The sequence below is a fragment of the Cetorhinus maximus genome, chromosome 2 (genome assembly GCF_964194155.1).
Source record: "Cetorhinus maximus chromosome 2, sCetMax3.hap1.1, whole genome shotgun sequence".
Classification (NCBI taxonomy): domain Eukaryota; kingdom Metazoa; phylum Chordata; class Chondrichthyes; order Lamniformes; family Cetorhinidae; genus Cetorhinus; species Cetorhinus maximus.
In genome coordinates this window covers 110443344-110459799 of record NC_135880.1, presented here as the reverse complement: position 1 = coordinate 110459799, position 16456 = coordinate 110443344, and the positions used below count along the sequence as shown (strand labels likewise).

The 16456-nt window shown below is 40.0% G+C and overlaps 1 protein-coding gene across 2 annotated transcripts in view; it reads left to right on the top strand.

Annotated features, from left to right (window-relative positions):
* Positions 1–13571: 13571 nt before the first annotated feature.
* The window catches only part of ptch1 (patched 1), an 88773-nt gene continuing 85888 nt past the window's right edge, over positions 13572–16456 (top strand). Inside the window, exons 1-2 of one of the 2 annotated variants that reach the window (XM_078568396.1) lie at positions 13572–14091; positions 15263–15455. In XM_078568396.1, coding sequence (XP_078424522.1) covers positions 13924–14091; positions 15263–15455 — 361 coding nt within the window. In that variant the 5' untranslated portion in view covers positions 13572–13923. Of the gene's footprint in view, positions 14092–15262; positions 15456–16456 lie in introns of those variants that run through there. The other variant, XM_078568406.1, reaches the window with a different exon arrangement.

Here is a 16456-nt window from a genome sequence, read left to right as displayed (position 1 = left end):
ATAAATAAGGTAATTTGTGAGCTAGCACTAACAGGAATATCACAAAAGCTACTGGATTGTATTAAGAACCCAATTGGTTCACTAATATCCTTACCCTCTCCTAATATCCTTAGCCTACCTCTGTGATTCCATTCTCACACTACATTATTGACTTTTGATGCTCTCCAGCAACTAAGGATGGTTAATAAATACTGCCTTACCAGTGATTTGCCCACACCCTAAGCACAAATTATGAAGCTATTGACTTACTTACGTTCAGGTCAGCTCATGTCCAGTGAGTAAAATGATACATACCTCATGTCAATGCATGTCAAATTACTTGTACAATATCACCTCTATTAAATTATACAGTTCAAGCACTGGGACCTTCATTATCCACCATGACACCTTGGTGCTTATTTTTCGCTTAACAAAATCAGGAATGCTAATCATACTAGCCCTTGAAATTACACTGTAGAAAAATAGATTAAATGGGTTATCACACTGATTAAAATAGAAGGGGGTGAAAGTTCAGGCAAATCTAAGCATTAATATCCCACAGACTAACTAAAGGCCAACATTTATACCTCTTTTGAAGCAACCAGAAGGTTAAAAATAACTTGGAGCTAAGTACACCTTCTGAAAGAGGCATCACTAATACACTGTAACAAAAAGACAAACCATTTAAGGAAACTTAACAAATCAAAATAAACATTCCCCAGGGTGATGACGCATTCCAGTCACCCCAGCGCCCGCCGGTCGTGGATGGCCTTAAGTGTACCAGCAGACACCATTTGTACCCTCTCCAGGAACACCTGGGTGAGGAGGTAACCATGGAAGAGAGGCAGGCAGTCGGGTCCACATTTATGTCCATTACACAGAAAAACCTACTCCGGAGTGTGTTGGAAGGCCACAGTACATCTCAGATTGATAAATCACTTAATTTCAATCATTCCAAATTTGTTAACTGCCTTGTGACATGATGCCAGTTATGTCCTCTGGTTCCTGAATTTAAAATAGTCACACTTTTAGACTCAAATTCTGGAACTCAATCAGGTGTATTTCTTACAGTTCTCCATGTGCTTAGTGAACTAATAGACAGGTACATTGTTATTCAGCACATGGCTGCAGTGTAACTGTGAATGTGGCACCCTGGGATATATCGTCACATAACAATTAGTTCCTAGCTCTTTACAAATAATATAACAACATTACATCCCACTTTCTTTAAAAAATATATATAATGCCTCTATAATCAATATAGACGTTCTAATCATTAACTTTCTTTCTAAACAAAAGATTAACAATCGACTTTTATAAATAAACTGAACGCCTTAAGAATCTTTTTTGCTGTTTCCTCTTCTCAAAATATTATTCACGGAATCTCTTAGGTGATAGGATGTTGTGCCTCCATCTTGTAGATTTGGCAGTGATGAGTTGGCATGCTGCACAGGTAATGTTGTGCATGTTGTTTCTGGTGTTGTGGGAGTTGTGCTTGATGTTAACGCTTTGTCACTTGCTGGTGACGTTGTTGATGTTGCAGCACTTGTTAGTGATGCGGCTGGTGTTGTCTCAATGGTTAGTGATAGTTTTGATGTTGTTGGTGATCTTTTCTGCTTTTCCAGCTCAGGAGTAGGTTGAAAATTGACTCTGTTCCTTCTCATTTGCTGACCAGTTTCAGTCTTAATGATGTATGACCTTGGAGTTTCAGCTTCATCATCAACAACTTTTGCTGGGTTCTGGGCTTTCATGATTGGATCCTGTACATGTACAATTTGTCTTTTCACCAGCTCAAGCAGGGATTCAGCAGGCTTATTGAAGTGTTGACCTCCTTCTACCTGTGTATCGGTGAGCTGTTGTCTTACTTCCTCCTGGTCACTTGGAGGGAATATCTTGCTTAGTACAGTAGTCTTTTTTATTTTCTTCCAATCAACAGCACTGTAAGGAATTTCATGTCAGTCTTAAGAGGTTTAGACTGGAGTAACAATACGGCAAGATTGGATCTTCCTTTGTCTCTCAGCATTCCATGACGGTTCTCTTAACTGTCTGGGTATGTGTTTCTACAAATCTAAGTCCCATTGTGTAACGCGGTGATGAGGTGATGATGTTGAATCCACAGTTTAGCAAATTTCTTAAATTCTTTGCAGGTGAATTGGGTTCCATTATCACATATTATTATTTCAAGAATCCCTTGCTCAGCAAACAGAACTCGTAGTGCTGAGATGATTGTTGTAGCTCTCAAAACTTTCACCTTTTGGATAAAAGGAAACTTTGAGTAGTGGTCTGTAATTATGAGATACCATTCATGATTGTGTGTGAATAAGTCAGTTCCCACAGCCATGGTCTGGGTATCATCTGCTATATCTCCTCTTTTTGCTGTGTATTTCTGTACTTCTGGCATACATTTCATGTAGACACCATTCTTTCTTTGTTTTTGCAGATGCTTATCCAGTAGACAGCTGATCTGGCTCTGAGCTTTCACTTCTCCATTCCCAAACGGCCTTCATTTATTTTCCGGTGAAGACCTTTCTGCATTGTCTTGGGTATGATCTGGCTGGCAGAAGACCATCTTCTAGTGCGATGTTATATTTGATAGACTAACACTGCTATATTGCTGGCTGTGTTTGCTCTATCTTATCAGGTCATCCTTGGATCACTTGCTGAGAGAGCATCCCTGGTCTCATCTCTAATTTGACTCAATTTCTCTTACATTCACTAGGTGAAGGCTCTTTATACCTAGATCTTTTATCTCATGGTTTACTGAGGTAAGCTGCAGCCCTTCACAGCTGCTCAGCCCCAGGACAGCAGGGCTTTATTTCAGTGATGTGGCACATACAGTTAACATTTTTTCCTTTGTGTGTCCCTTTGATTTGGGCTGTTTCTAGCTGACAAACCTCAGTTCCCCATATGCCATTAGCCTCATGTTGCTCAGTTTTCCTTTCCTTGGGTATTTATTTTCTTTAAAATATTTAGGAAAGAACTTCAGGTATAGTCTGAGCATCTGAGCAGAATAATGTTACTCTGTGTTCTGGTATCAAGCTTCAGCTTCAGATTTATGGCTGTGGGTTTATTTCTCATCCTCTTCCTGACCTGAATGGTTGTGTGAATTTCTTTTCTCTGGGAATTGTCACATCCAGCCATTCCATGCAGTTGTATGGTTTCTATGTCTATTGTGTCCTCAAGCTCGTCATCATCTCCTAGGGTTTGGATGGGTTTTTTTTATATGTTTTTATTTGCCCTGTTTCTCCATCTCTGAAAACTCATTTACCATCTTCTTTCATTGCTCTGTACATCTTTTCCCAGTGATTGGGCTTTCCACAAGCTCTGCAGTTTGACCTATGTGCACGACATTTCCTACTGTCTGTGAACTCATGTGGTCATCCACAGATCTTGCACATCTTACTCTCAAACTGGTGTGCGTTCTTTTGTTGTTGTTTCCGGCATCAACCTTGCTACCTTTCTGTTGACTTAACTGAAAGCTAGCCATTTGGGTAGTCAGCGTATTTATCTGTCTATTCATGGCTTCATGTGCTCTGGCAGCTGTCTACAGCCTGCAATATTGCAACTTTGTCTTTTAAGATGTGCAGATCCCCAACTGAGCTGATCTAGCAGCCTTTTATCCATGTCCTTGAATTTACATTTTTGGATGCATTTTTCAGTCTTGTTAGGAAATTGCCAACAGGCTCACCTGATTCCTGTTTTTTTTTATTCATTCATGGGATGTGGGCTTCGCTGGCTGGGCCAGCATTTATTGCCCATCCCTAGTTGCCATTGAGAACATGCTGGAGAGCTGCCTTCTTGAACCGCTGCAGTCCATGTAGTGTAGGTACATCCACAGTGCTGTTAGGAAGGGGTTTCCAGGATTTTGACCCAACGACAGTGAAGGAACAGTGATATATTTCCAAATCAAGGTGTGAGTGGCTTGGAGGGGAACTTCCAGGTGGTGGTGTTCCCATCTATCTGCAGCCCTTGACCTTCTAGATGGTACTAGTCATGGGTTTGGAAGGTACTATTGAAGGACCTTGGTGAATTCCTGCAGTGCATCTTGTAGATGGTATTCACTGCTGCTACTGTGCGTCGGTGGTGGAGGGTTGGATGTTTATGGATGTGGTGCCAATCAAGCTTTGTCCTGGATGGTGTCAAGCTTCTTGAGTGTTGTGGGAGCTGCACTCATCCAGGCAATTGGGGAGTATTCCATCACACTCCTGACTTGTGCCTTGTAGATGGTGAACAGGCTTTGGGGAGTCAGGCGGTGAGTTACTCGTCACACTATTTCTAGCCTCTGATCTTCTCTTGTAGCCACAGTAATTATATGGCTAGTCCAGTTCAGTTTCTGTTCAATGGCAACCCCCAGGATGTTGATAGTGGGGATTGAGTGATGTGTTGCCATTGAACATCAAGGGGCAATGGTTGGATTCTCTCTTGTTGAAGATGGTCATTACCTGACACTTGTGTGATGCAAATGTTACTTGCCACTTGTTGGCCCAAGCCTGAATATTGTCCAGGTCTTGCTGCATTTGGACATGGACTGCTTCAGTATCTGAGGAGTCACGAAGGATGCTGAACATTGTGCAATCATCAGTGAACATCCCACTTCTGACCTTATGATGGAAGATAAGTAATTGATGAAGCAGCTGAAGATGGTTGGGCCTAGGCCTGAGGAACTCCTGCAGTGATGTCCTGGAGCTGAGGTGATTGACCTCCAACAACCACAACCATCTTCCTTTGTGCTAGGTGTGACTCCAACTAGTGGAGAGTTTTCCCCCTGATTCCCATTGAAACAATGGGAATCTCATATCTCATACAAACTCACAATGGTAAATCTGACAATCTGGCTTAGGTTGAAGGTGTGTGCTAAATTTTTCAAAAATGTTGTCTAGGTTTCTGCTGTTGTCTTCACTTAGCTCCCAGCTATTAAACAAATTTAACCTTTTCTCTCTTGCCCACAAAAGGATGTAGCTGACTTTTTCTACTTCACCACTGCCTTTTAGAAAGCTACTGAATGTCAGTTCACACTTTTGTTTAAACTTCTCAAATGCCTCCATAACATCGTCAGCCTCCCAATTCATCAGGGGCTGGAGCTGTGTTTATTACTGTGGCAAGCATTTCATTTTTGCATGATTCACTTAATTTCTCTCTCTGTCTCTCTCTGGCACTAATTCAGGTCGATTTTCCAGTCTAATTAAGAATTACCTTTGTTTAAAATGTTTGGGGTTTCACTCACAGACACCTCACTTCCACCATGTTATGTCTTCTAGTTCCCAGAATTCAAAATAATCACAATTTTGGACTCAAAATGCTGGAACTTCTTTGAATGTATTTCTCACAGTTCTCCATGTGGCTGGTGGGATGGTGGACTGATACATTGCCACTGGGCACATGACTGCAGTGCAGTGTTGCACTCAGGGCTGTATATTTACATTACAATTAGTTCCTAGCTCTTTAAGAATAATATAACAATATAGCAGTGCCTATTTATGGAGAGATGAACGATGCTTTTAGATCTATTAATTAAATCTTGGATGCCACATTCTCATGGGAATGACATTTCAATCAATTTGCAAAGCCGGACCAGGCCCGGCCACGAGCAGTCAGTAAGCCTGTTGCCATGTGCTCTTGCTCTGGAAGAAAGCCCAACACCGGCCTTCGCCTCCAGACCGGGGAGGTAATGATGACAACCGCCGTCTCCCACCAACTGCACTCAAGAGGCCCCCGTCTAAGCTAATAGCACGCCATTAAACAAAACAACATATTGCTTCAGTTAGTGTTACTGTGCTTGGAAAATGAGAATGGTTTCACTCTTATCCCCCCATGTGGCAGCATCTCAGTATCTTCTCTGTCAATCTCCTACTGAACTGTTCCTACAAAACCATTTGGCCATTGAGACCGCGAGTCTGCGACTGGGAAACATTCTGTGACATATTAAAGCTGCTGTTCGTTTTTACTGGCAGTAAGATTTTTAAAGTCACTTCAATGAAATGTCACAAAAACTGGTAACCCTGTTTGGGACCGACTGTGCAAAACTATACTGCCAAATTAAAACAAGAAAATCCGATTTAAAAAAAAAGACTAGGTTAGTGCAACTAGAACAGACGCATTTCATTAGGGGTTAGAATAAGTTTTTTTTCTATTGTCTTCCATCTCTGTCTCCTCGTCTAGTAGAAAAATGCAATCAAACAGCAGAAAACATATTTTGATATCTGTAGAGTGGTCTCAGCTTTGAGGCGGAAAAGAGTTCTCTATAACTAAAATCATAATTTAAAAATTATGAAATAGCAATAACGATGTCCCTTTTTATCATAAAATAACCTATTCTCTAAAAATGAACCCGATCCAGCGCTGCCTTGTCCTCATACTGTTCTTTTCTTGTGATGAACAGAATTGCCATTATTGATCTCTGCTCAGCATGGAGTTTGAAAGAGGACGGAAATCTGCGATTAGATATTTTTATACACTGTACAACCATGTGCAACCAACAGGACAAAGATCAAGAATGACTGCTCTGCAATTACCCTGTATTTCTTGGTTCTGGTACATGGGTAGAAACCAATCTATGCCTTGTTTAAAAAAAATGAGCTGCTACATATTGCACATTGGTGTATTAATCTATTATACTTGATCTCTTTCGCACAAGCTGACTCCTTTACGCTGTGTGTTTAATTCTTTATCACCCCTACACACAAACGCACACACTTTAACAGTCTGTCTATATTTGATGTGTTTCTGACAGTATTTATTACATTTTTCCTGTCTTTCACTCAGTCTTCTGTCTTGGTGTCTCATTATTTCTGACACGCTGTTTCTCTGCCTTTCACGTATTGTTGCTCGGTGTCTCATTCTCTTCCTGTATCTCTTTTTCTCACACATACACATCTTTTTGTCTCCCTTTATCCCACTGTCAAACATCTTTTTTCCTTGTTACTACTATTGTCTTGAGTCTTGCATCCTCGTCTCACTCGCTATTATTCACCCCCTCTCGCCTCGCGTTATAGTTCTTAACAATTGTTATGAATTATTAAATAATAAGATAACGGTAACACAACTTCTGCCTTTGTTGAATGCATAGCATGATAACAATTCATACCTAATGCAATTTCTCGATTGGGGCGGACAACTGTATGTAATTGAGGCTTATCACAATCAGTTTATTTTGGCAAACATTTCGGGGTATTTGAACGTTTTTTTATTAGAATAAATGAATTAAATGGCTGTGTCTCACATAAATGTGCTGATGTAAAGTATGTAGTTACACAATTTCATCTGTTCTAACTGAGTCATGTCTATGTACAAATGCGTTGCTATTCAATTTAGTCCCATTTATTTTCTCTACACAAATTGTTCGGTGCAATTTCAAGCAGTGGTGGATAAATCTGCCCTATTTTAGTTGTCAATGTTTTGGAGAGTTGAGTATGGATTTCACAGCAACTGAATACGTGGTTCCTCATGGTTTGTGCTTTACAGGCTGTTTACACAGCACAGATAGCATGCTAGTTTCGTTTAGATTTAAGTTTAGTTTATTGTGCGGCGGAGGGCGGGGGGGGATGTTGGGGTAGTCACGTGACGGTGACAGGTCCTGCCTATTGAGAGCAGACCACCCACCTCGAGGATCGCGCTGCTTAATAGAAACAGGCATGTAATTGTGAGACCTTCCAGCACACAGCAGAATGACTGCAACCTAGCAGGATTATTACACTTCTTGTTCTCTTAAAATCACTTTTTAAACTTTGTGAAAAATAACATCGTATAGTTCCCGAAAATATAAAGCAAAGCAAGACCGGTACGGTCACACAGGGAAGCCTCGAGGAAGATGGTAAGTAAAATTACCTTTGATGAAAAAAGAGACTGCAATGCTCTTGGGGTGAACTCTTGGCAAAGAGCATGAGCTTGTTGTGTTACTGATATAGTTAATTCAGTCACTGCTGCTGTAGTTAATAGTGGGATTATTAAGGGTGGGCGATATATCAGCATTGATATGTATCTGAGGTGATTTTGTTTTCTCACTGTATTCGGAATACTCAGTTAGGCTTGGTTGGTCGCTGAACAGACGGGGTCATTGATGGAAACGCTGACAGAGTTGGGGGTCCTTAGGATCCCTGTAACTTATTTTCACGCTCCGAGGGGTCGCCCCCAGCTTCCGTTCAGTGCAATTCCTATAGAGATGCACCTCTGGGACAAAAAGAAATCTCTGATTACTACTGTCTCTTAGCAGGGAAAAAAGACATCTAAATTTTCTCCAATTGTACCTCTGTAAGTGATGTGGTGTGCCATAATATTGCTGTTTTATTTAACCTATTTCCGATATATAGAATGTCAATGAATATTGCATTTTTCTTTGCTTTACTTCCAACATATTTAGCGTTTAAATGCGATTTGAAGTTAAAGTCTAGTTAATCTGCCAATAAAAGTAATCCAAAGCATGGGTGATAAACCGAATAATGTATTTCTGATCAAAGGCGACAATACAAAGTGTAACCAGATAATTATATTTAAAGCGTAGCCTTTTACAATAAAAAATCTTCAGCCACGAAAAGGGATGGTGGAGATCGCTGCGTGTAAAGAAATGTCTTAATCTTTCTCATTTTCACTTAAATAGTTTTCCCCCAATAGACATTAGCAACCCCCACCCCCCCCCCCCCTTTATTTTTTGCTGGTAATAGTCCTATTGAGCGATGTAGGCGTGAGGTGTAAACCGGATTAGCAGAGTCAAAGGGTGAGCACAATGAGGCGGAATTGTTTTACTTCCTTTCATTTCTCACGCCTATATATCTAATAAATTTGTTGCTACAGCGGTAGGTCAAAGGATCGTGTCGCCAATCGTGTTCGACAAGACGTGATGCTAGGTTGTCAAATGAATGACCCCTGAAATGATTAAAATTACTTACTGAAAGCAGATTTTTTGGTGTGTGTTTGTCAGTGTGTACATGTCTGTGTGTTGTACCCCTAATTCGGTGTCCATGTTCTGGACAGCGTGCAATCCACTTCTCTTTCAGCTCGATCAAGGGTAATTAGTTGCATTATTTTGACAGATTTTGTGAGTAGTGCTTTTCCCCTCCATCGTGTGTGGGAGAAGTGGGGGGCTTGACATATTGGAGCGAGGTACAAGAAAAACGACTGTGTACTGCGTTTGAAGATTAAAACTTATTGGAGGACAATATCTATTTCAGTTGAAAATCCCTGTTAATTGAAAATAGTTCAAAGAAAGAAGTACAAGGAATATTCACAATCTGGTGAATCCTTAGTAATTAATCCTGACAACAAGCTACATTGAAAATATGCTGCACTTTGAGATGAGTCAAAGTGATCTCTAATGTTCCGTCACTCTGTGTTCCAGGAGTAAAACCAATGTATGAGAAACTCAAGTGAAGCTAAACGAATTATATATGTTGAAGAGAGTTCTAATTCAAATCCAGTAGTTAAATCAAATAGCTCCAAAGAAACAGTTGATACGAGTTTGGAAATGATGTCGAAAGTTCCAGTTCACTTATGTTTATTGGAATTGAAAATGGGATGAATGATCTAAGTCAGTCAGGGAGTCTTTTATAGAGAGCCTGTATTTTTTGTACCGTTGGCGCCAGAGCTGCTTAGAAATGGATAGTGTCTTTAAATCCTAAAGATTTAAAACCTATATATGTTGGATTTGGAAGAGCCTAAATGTCTAAATGTGCCACAATGCATATCTGCTGGCATTGCCTATTAAGCGAGAGCTAATAATGAAACACTTCAAAACCTATAGACTGATGACAGCATGGACAGAGGGACGAAAAGCCTTGGCAGTATATGGATGGATGGATAGACTGAAAAAGGAAACAGTTAAAATAAGCGATATTTCATGATGCCCTGATTTACACAAATATACATACAGTAATTGGATAGACTATTAAAACTTGTAACCCATTCATTTAACAGTTTTTAAAAAAAGTTTAAACCTTGTCGTAAATTTAAACGCTAAAACTTGCTGGTTCCTTCCAAGTCAGACAATGCTGCTCAAACAAGGATTATCTAACAAGTCAGGGTATTGGATTTTCTGCCTGTCTCCACCTAACCATAATGATAAATGAAAAATAACCAAGTGAAGTTAAAAATCCACATAAGGTAAAACATGGGTATCCCGTTAATGTATGAATGGATGGTTGATTAAATATACAGAAATCCTGTTAATAAATGCCATTGCAGAAAAGAAGGGTCACATGCAGGAGAGTCACACTAGCTTGCTAGTTGTACTCTGCAAAACCCAACTGACAAATAAAATTGATTCAATCCATTTGAAAAAAAAGATTCTGACCACTATGACGAGACCTTTAGTGATTTGTTGAAGTTAACCCAACCGGGCGTCGAGCGCCGCTTACATGAGCAAGGCATGCATATTAAAGACAACAATGCTTCCAAATGTAAATAAGGCTAGATTGATTACGAACAACATTATCGCTTCGGAATGGAACACTCGCATGCATTAGCAATGAGGCAAATTGAGGGCATCCATAGCTGACCACCCAAGATGTGAGTTTGTGCTCACACTTCTTCCTTTCTCTCCAGCCATACAGAAGCAAGTCAATTATATGCTAAATGTACTCCATCCAATCGCTTTGCCTTTAAAGCAGTTAACTATAGACCACAAGATTAAAATGCATCGTCCTTTTAAACGTTTCCTATTTTAAATAGGACAATCGTTTATAATAAATTGGAGGAAGAACTGTCATTGCAGCTTCAACATTTTGTCAAAAAACGGATCCCTGAACACAGACCCATTCATTATATTTGATCACAGGCCAAATGTCTTACATATCGCAGAGATGCACACCTTAATCACATTTGTTTATAGGTGCGTGAAAATGAAGTTCTCCGCAGCTATTGATTAACAACGTAACAGGTTACACTCCCCTTTCAAATAATTTTGTAATGTTAGGATGGCAAATACATTTCTCATTGAGGTTAGTATCATAACGTCAGATTCAATTAATAAGAATTTTCTAGTTAATCGTATGAGTCTTAAAACGACTGAAGTTTAATGATACAGACCACCAAAAGATGACCTTCCTTGACAGTTCCGATATAGAAGACATCTTTTATGTACAGATTAAAATTCGCAGCCAAATATGACATCAGGTTAAAAGGATAATGTTCCTTCAACATTTCGGGGTACACTATTAAATATGGAAAATGGCCAATTAAGATGCGTTGATTTTTTTCCCAGATTACATTTATCTCTTGAAATTGAACATTGTTCTTTTCTCACGTTTCATCTGTGGTGACGATATTTTAAAATGTTTATTTTTAACGGAATACCAAGACCCCTCACACACACAGTCACACACGCATATCTAGATAACGTAGAACGCATTTTGAACAGAAACAGCTGCGCTGGTAGTAAATGCTAATTCAGAATTTGGATTGCATTTCGACCAAGCCATCAATCTTCAAAGTGGTTCGTTGCAGTACCTATTGGGGTCTCTATGGGGCGTAGCATAAAATATGCTTTGCGGGAGAGGTACAACCATATAAACCCATTCATTACAAAAGTATGGTTAGCGATAGTGTATTGCATTACAATTAACATATTGACCATAGGAGAAATGTATGTGTATCCAAGTGTATCCAATATTTATAATTGTGACCATATTTGCTTCCACTATCCTAATAACAACAGAAATACTAATCCATGAAGACTCAATGTTGACCACACATCTGTAGGAATGATGTAAGTACAATCGAACTAAATTGAAATAGACAATGATTAAATAATACCTCATTGTCTTTTTCAATTTAGTTCGACTGTGATTAAATAATAACTCTGGGGTACTTAAACAATTCATGTATAGATTGAATAAATTAAACCAGTAAAAGGTGATAGATAATGTTTAGTTATTTATAATAGTGGTCAATGAGCTTTCCACTTTCTCAATAATGAAATCCAATTGTGCTAAGAATTACGATGTTTACTTTAAAATAAAAAAGTGAAAATATCCGTTCTACAATGGAATCGATTTATTGTCAATATTGGAATAAATTATGCAAAGTATGGTCCGGAATTTATAAATCGCCACTTTTGCGGTTATCTTAAATGTCTCCTTTGGTGTTTATGTAATGTGATCCTACTTCCGTTTGATCTCATATGAAAAGGTTAGAAACGCTGAATAAACGATTCCGTAGGTCTGCCCGATTCATCGTCTGCACTATCCACATCCTCGTATTTCAGTTCCTACATTCCATGTGATTTCTGGCCTCCGTGATTTTGAACTGTTATTCCAATTTAAACTTGAATTTGTTGTAACATACTGTAGTGTCATATTACGGTATTGCGCTCGATAAAATAACACATCTCAACGAGCCCAGTTTAAGGCCTTGAAATACTATCTAATTGTGACATCGAATGAAAGGAGGACTGAAAAAAAATAAACTTCCTCAAGTGGGCTATGCGTCTTCAAGCTTCAACCCGAAGCACTGGTAAATGGTACAGTATTGGGTAACAGCGAATGGATAGATCTCGTTAGGAAAGCCGGCTTGTCTCAAATTCTTTGCGCACCATCGCACACGGAGGTGAAATTCAACTTAGCAGGTTTCCTTCTCCAGCCACCTCCTTCCCTTCCAGAAATTAACAGAAGTCTGTTAATTAGCCATGCAAATCACACTGATCCTGATGGAGTTTGACAGGACCACTGAGGGTTTTGTTTTCTTCCTGTGCTACTACTGTAATTCAGCCATTCCCACATTGTTACAGCGCGTCGCCCTGGGTACGCCGGTCACATGACCTTCAGTGAAACTCCCCTATCTCTCAATGAATAAAATAAAAATGTGTGTGTGTGTGGTTTGTGCGAGGGCGGCCGGGAGGGATGTGGGAGATTTTTATGATTAAAAATTAAAGATAACTTTATTTGTATCTGAAATCCCCCGTGGTCACAAAAGAAATAAGGTTTAATCATTTTCCAAAAGGTTTTTTTGTCATCCAGTCGGATAACTTTCCCATTTATTTGAAAAGTTTATTTTGTTTTTCATTTGTGTGGGTTGAGAAAGAGCAGCTATTAAGATTTCGAGCGTATACATGCACAAGAAAATCTGACACTTCCCACTGCACGATCCAGGCACTGTCATTATTTGTGCAAGCTGGTAATTCAACTGAGACCTCCCAGCATTTGTTACAACTTGAGGCCAAGATGCCGCGAAAGGATTTTCTTTAAACAAGAGCAAGTTACTGACCAAAAGTTCAATCTCCTCGCGAGAATCGGCCGCAGTGTAATCTACAGAAACCCCGATGTGCCGCTAAAGAAAGAGAAATAATCCTAGGATCGTATCTTTATATATAAAGTCTTGTTTTTAACCAAGTGCGTGCAAAAGAAGAGAGAGAGGGAGACGGGAGTGAAGAGCTATGATTTCTTTCAGGCGAACCGCGGCTCCCCTGAAGTGGGGATGGATGCATTCACAGCCTGGGTGGTCTCTCTACTTTGGTGAGCTGTTGCTAAGCAGCTAATAATAGTCGTGTTTGCTGAGTAATTTCTGCCTTCCTCAGCCAATCAGAGCCAAGCAATACAAGCCTTCTCCCAGCCATCTGACGGCCCTGGAGGCGGGTTTTTGCTTTCCTTCCCCCCCCTAAATGGAGAGAGAGGCTTTTTTTCTATTGAATCAAGGCTCACAGAGTTCCAGGGCCTGGTGCAGAGAATGGTTCAAGCGAGTGATCGGTGCGGGTAAACTTCCGAGTCTCTGGAAGAAGGTGAACGTTTTCAAGCTTCCCTCTCCGGTCTCTCTTAAAGCGCACAGTTCCCGTGAATGTAGAAGATCGCCAGGATCCCCCAGATCGCGAAATGTGGGAATGGAGGGCGCAAACTTTGACTCGCCATCGCTACGAGGAGTATGAAGTTTGCCAGACAGCGTCTACTTTGCTGAGGATTAAAGTGGCCGTTTGGTGGAAGCTAAGACGGTGTGTGATTATACTAGCCCAGTCCCATCCACAACATGGCCTCGGCTGTTAACATTGCGGAGCGCCGAAGGACAGAGGAGGACCATGTTCAGCAAAACAGGAGGAGGAGAAGGAGAAACCTGCGGCATCCGACAGCGGTTTTAGATTATCTGGAACGGCCGAGCTATTGCGATGCTGCCTTTGCGCTGGATCAGATCTCAAAGGTGCATTTCCAGTTTGTAAAACCCTCCTTTTTTTGTCCTTTTTTGTGCACGGGGGCCTTTTGTGTTCCCTATTATTATCCTAAAGCGATATAGTGGGAGCTGAACGCCGCCGGATCATTGCTTTTTACCCGTGTTATCAACGAATTGCTGAAAAGAGTGAAAGTTTTAAGCAAGAGTAAACAAAGCTCAGCTCTCCGACTCTCCGAGCGGTGTTTCCAGAGCTGCTGCAGTACAAGTAGCACGGAACATCGACACACTTGGATATGTGTGTGTGTGTGTGTGTGTGTGTGGGATTTCATGTCTTTTAACACGCCATTTTTCCATATAAATGCTTTAAACCGAAGAGGATCCCGGATTATCTTTTAAAAAAACACGAGGCAAAAAAGATCCTGGCTGCGTGTTTAAGTTTTAAAGTAAACAAAAAGGGAAGCATTCTTTAAGCGATGGTATCTGTTGAGAGTAGGGTTCTAAGCTGAAATCCATGTGGCTGCCCTCTTCCGTTCGCAAATATTGTCGTAACTCTCAGATGGCTGCTTCACTTCCTAATTCAGATCACAGCGTCCTGATACTGCTATGGAAATGAATTACTCCAGCTTATGATGTTACAGCAGAGCAACCACGTGGATGTACTATTTGCTACTATGTATTCCATTAGATGTTGACCCTATAAATGTGGTTGTTACATTGAAAATATTAGTTGGGAAAACTTAACCTGTTGATCCTTTTGGTGTTTAACTTTTTTTTCCTCCTGAAAACAAAAACGTCAATGCCTCTGTTGTCATCTTAATTCATTTGCTAATAAATGTAGATTTCAAACGATGAGAAATCTGTTTGCAACGTCTGTATTTCACTCCCCATAGTATCCTGTCACCACTGACGGTGGATTGCAATGATTCTCCACTCAGTCGGATGGAGTGACAGTCGCTGTAGAGACTTGCCGTCATCTTTAGTAACATAATATCTTTACGCCAATGTCTATTGAACATGAAAGAATTGCCGAATGGTGCTAGTTTAGGTAAACAAACTGCGATATGAAAGATTTATTTTCTGACTGAAACCCCATTACTGCCGCTGGAAATGGTCAATCAGAAAGAGTGCTGTCTCTTTAAGGGTGCGATTGTCCGCTGAGTTCTCTCAGTTCCTTAAACATCTCTTCTGGTTTTTATTTTAGGGAAAGGCTACTGGAAGGAAAGCACCGCTGTGGCTTCGAGCTAAGTTTCAAAAACTGTTGTTTAAACTGGGCTGTTACATTCAAAAGAACTGTGGAAAGTTCTTCGTTGTGGGCCTGCTGATATTTGGGGCTTTCGCAGTGGGATTAAGGGCTGCTAATCTAGAAACCGATGTCGAGGAGCTGTGGGTAGAAGGTAAGGGAAAACTTTCTTGTGATCTTCTTTTACAGAATCTAGCTTTAAAATAAGAAATAAATGTGCTATTAGAAAAGAGTTGAGGGGGGGGGGGATGAAGAAACATCGCACCAGAATGGGATTGTTTATTGTATAGCTGTTTGGCCAAGAGCCAAGGAAAAGTTACAAAGAACTTGCTGTAATCCATAATGATGAATTTCTACATTTGTGTAAACCTTGCTGGGTCTGGTGTTAGAGGTGATGATAGTGATTTGTGGCATATTGTTGAGGGGAGGAGGAGGCATTAAAAAGTTTTTTTTTTAAATCGAGCTTGTCAAAGCCGCCATTTTGTGAGTGCCCCCAGCAGCAGAATGTGATCAGTGCAGCTCTCTGTGAGTGAGTGTGTGTGTGGTCCTGTTTTGGACAGCTTTCAACTTTCAGAAAAACATTTGTCTCAGGAAAAAAAGTGAAGTCGTACAGACTGGAACGCATGTTTGCAAAGTAGATTAATGTAACCTAGCGGGTGGTGACGTATGTTTAATATAATTGCAGTTAGTATTGCATTAAAAAAAATTTCTATAAGTCGTTTTTTTTTCTGTGGGAGGAAACTAAGTTCAATTAAGAAAGATTTTGTGAGCTTTGATCTACATTCTAGTGGTCAAAAACAATGGGGCAAAAATGGTGAATTGTTAATTGATGCATGAGTAGTTCACGATCTGAAATGCATTTAGTGAGCTTTTAGCACTGCAAATGAACAGTTTTTATTGTTTGGGAGGGAGAAGTGAAAACAGTTTTTTTGTCTCAATGCCGTGAAATGTTTCTCACAGAGTACTTTTTTTTACTAATTAAACGTAGATTGTGAAACCTATGTTTACTATGTTGTGCAGGGAGAAAGTATTTTTTCTTTAAAATGTTATTGTAATTTTATTGTATATGTCAAATGAAATCTTCATTTGTGAATGTTTTTGTTATTTATATTGATAAAATCGCATGAAAGTTACTAAATGTTTAACTTTATGCCT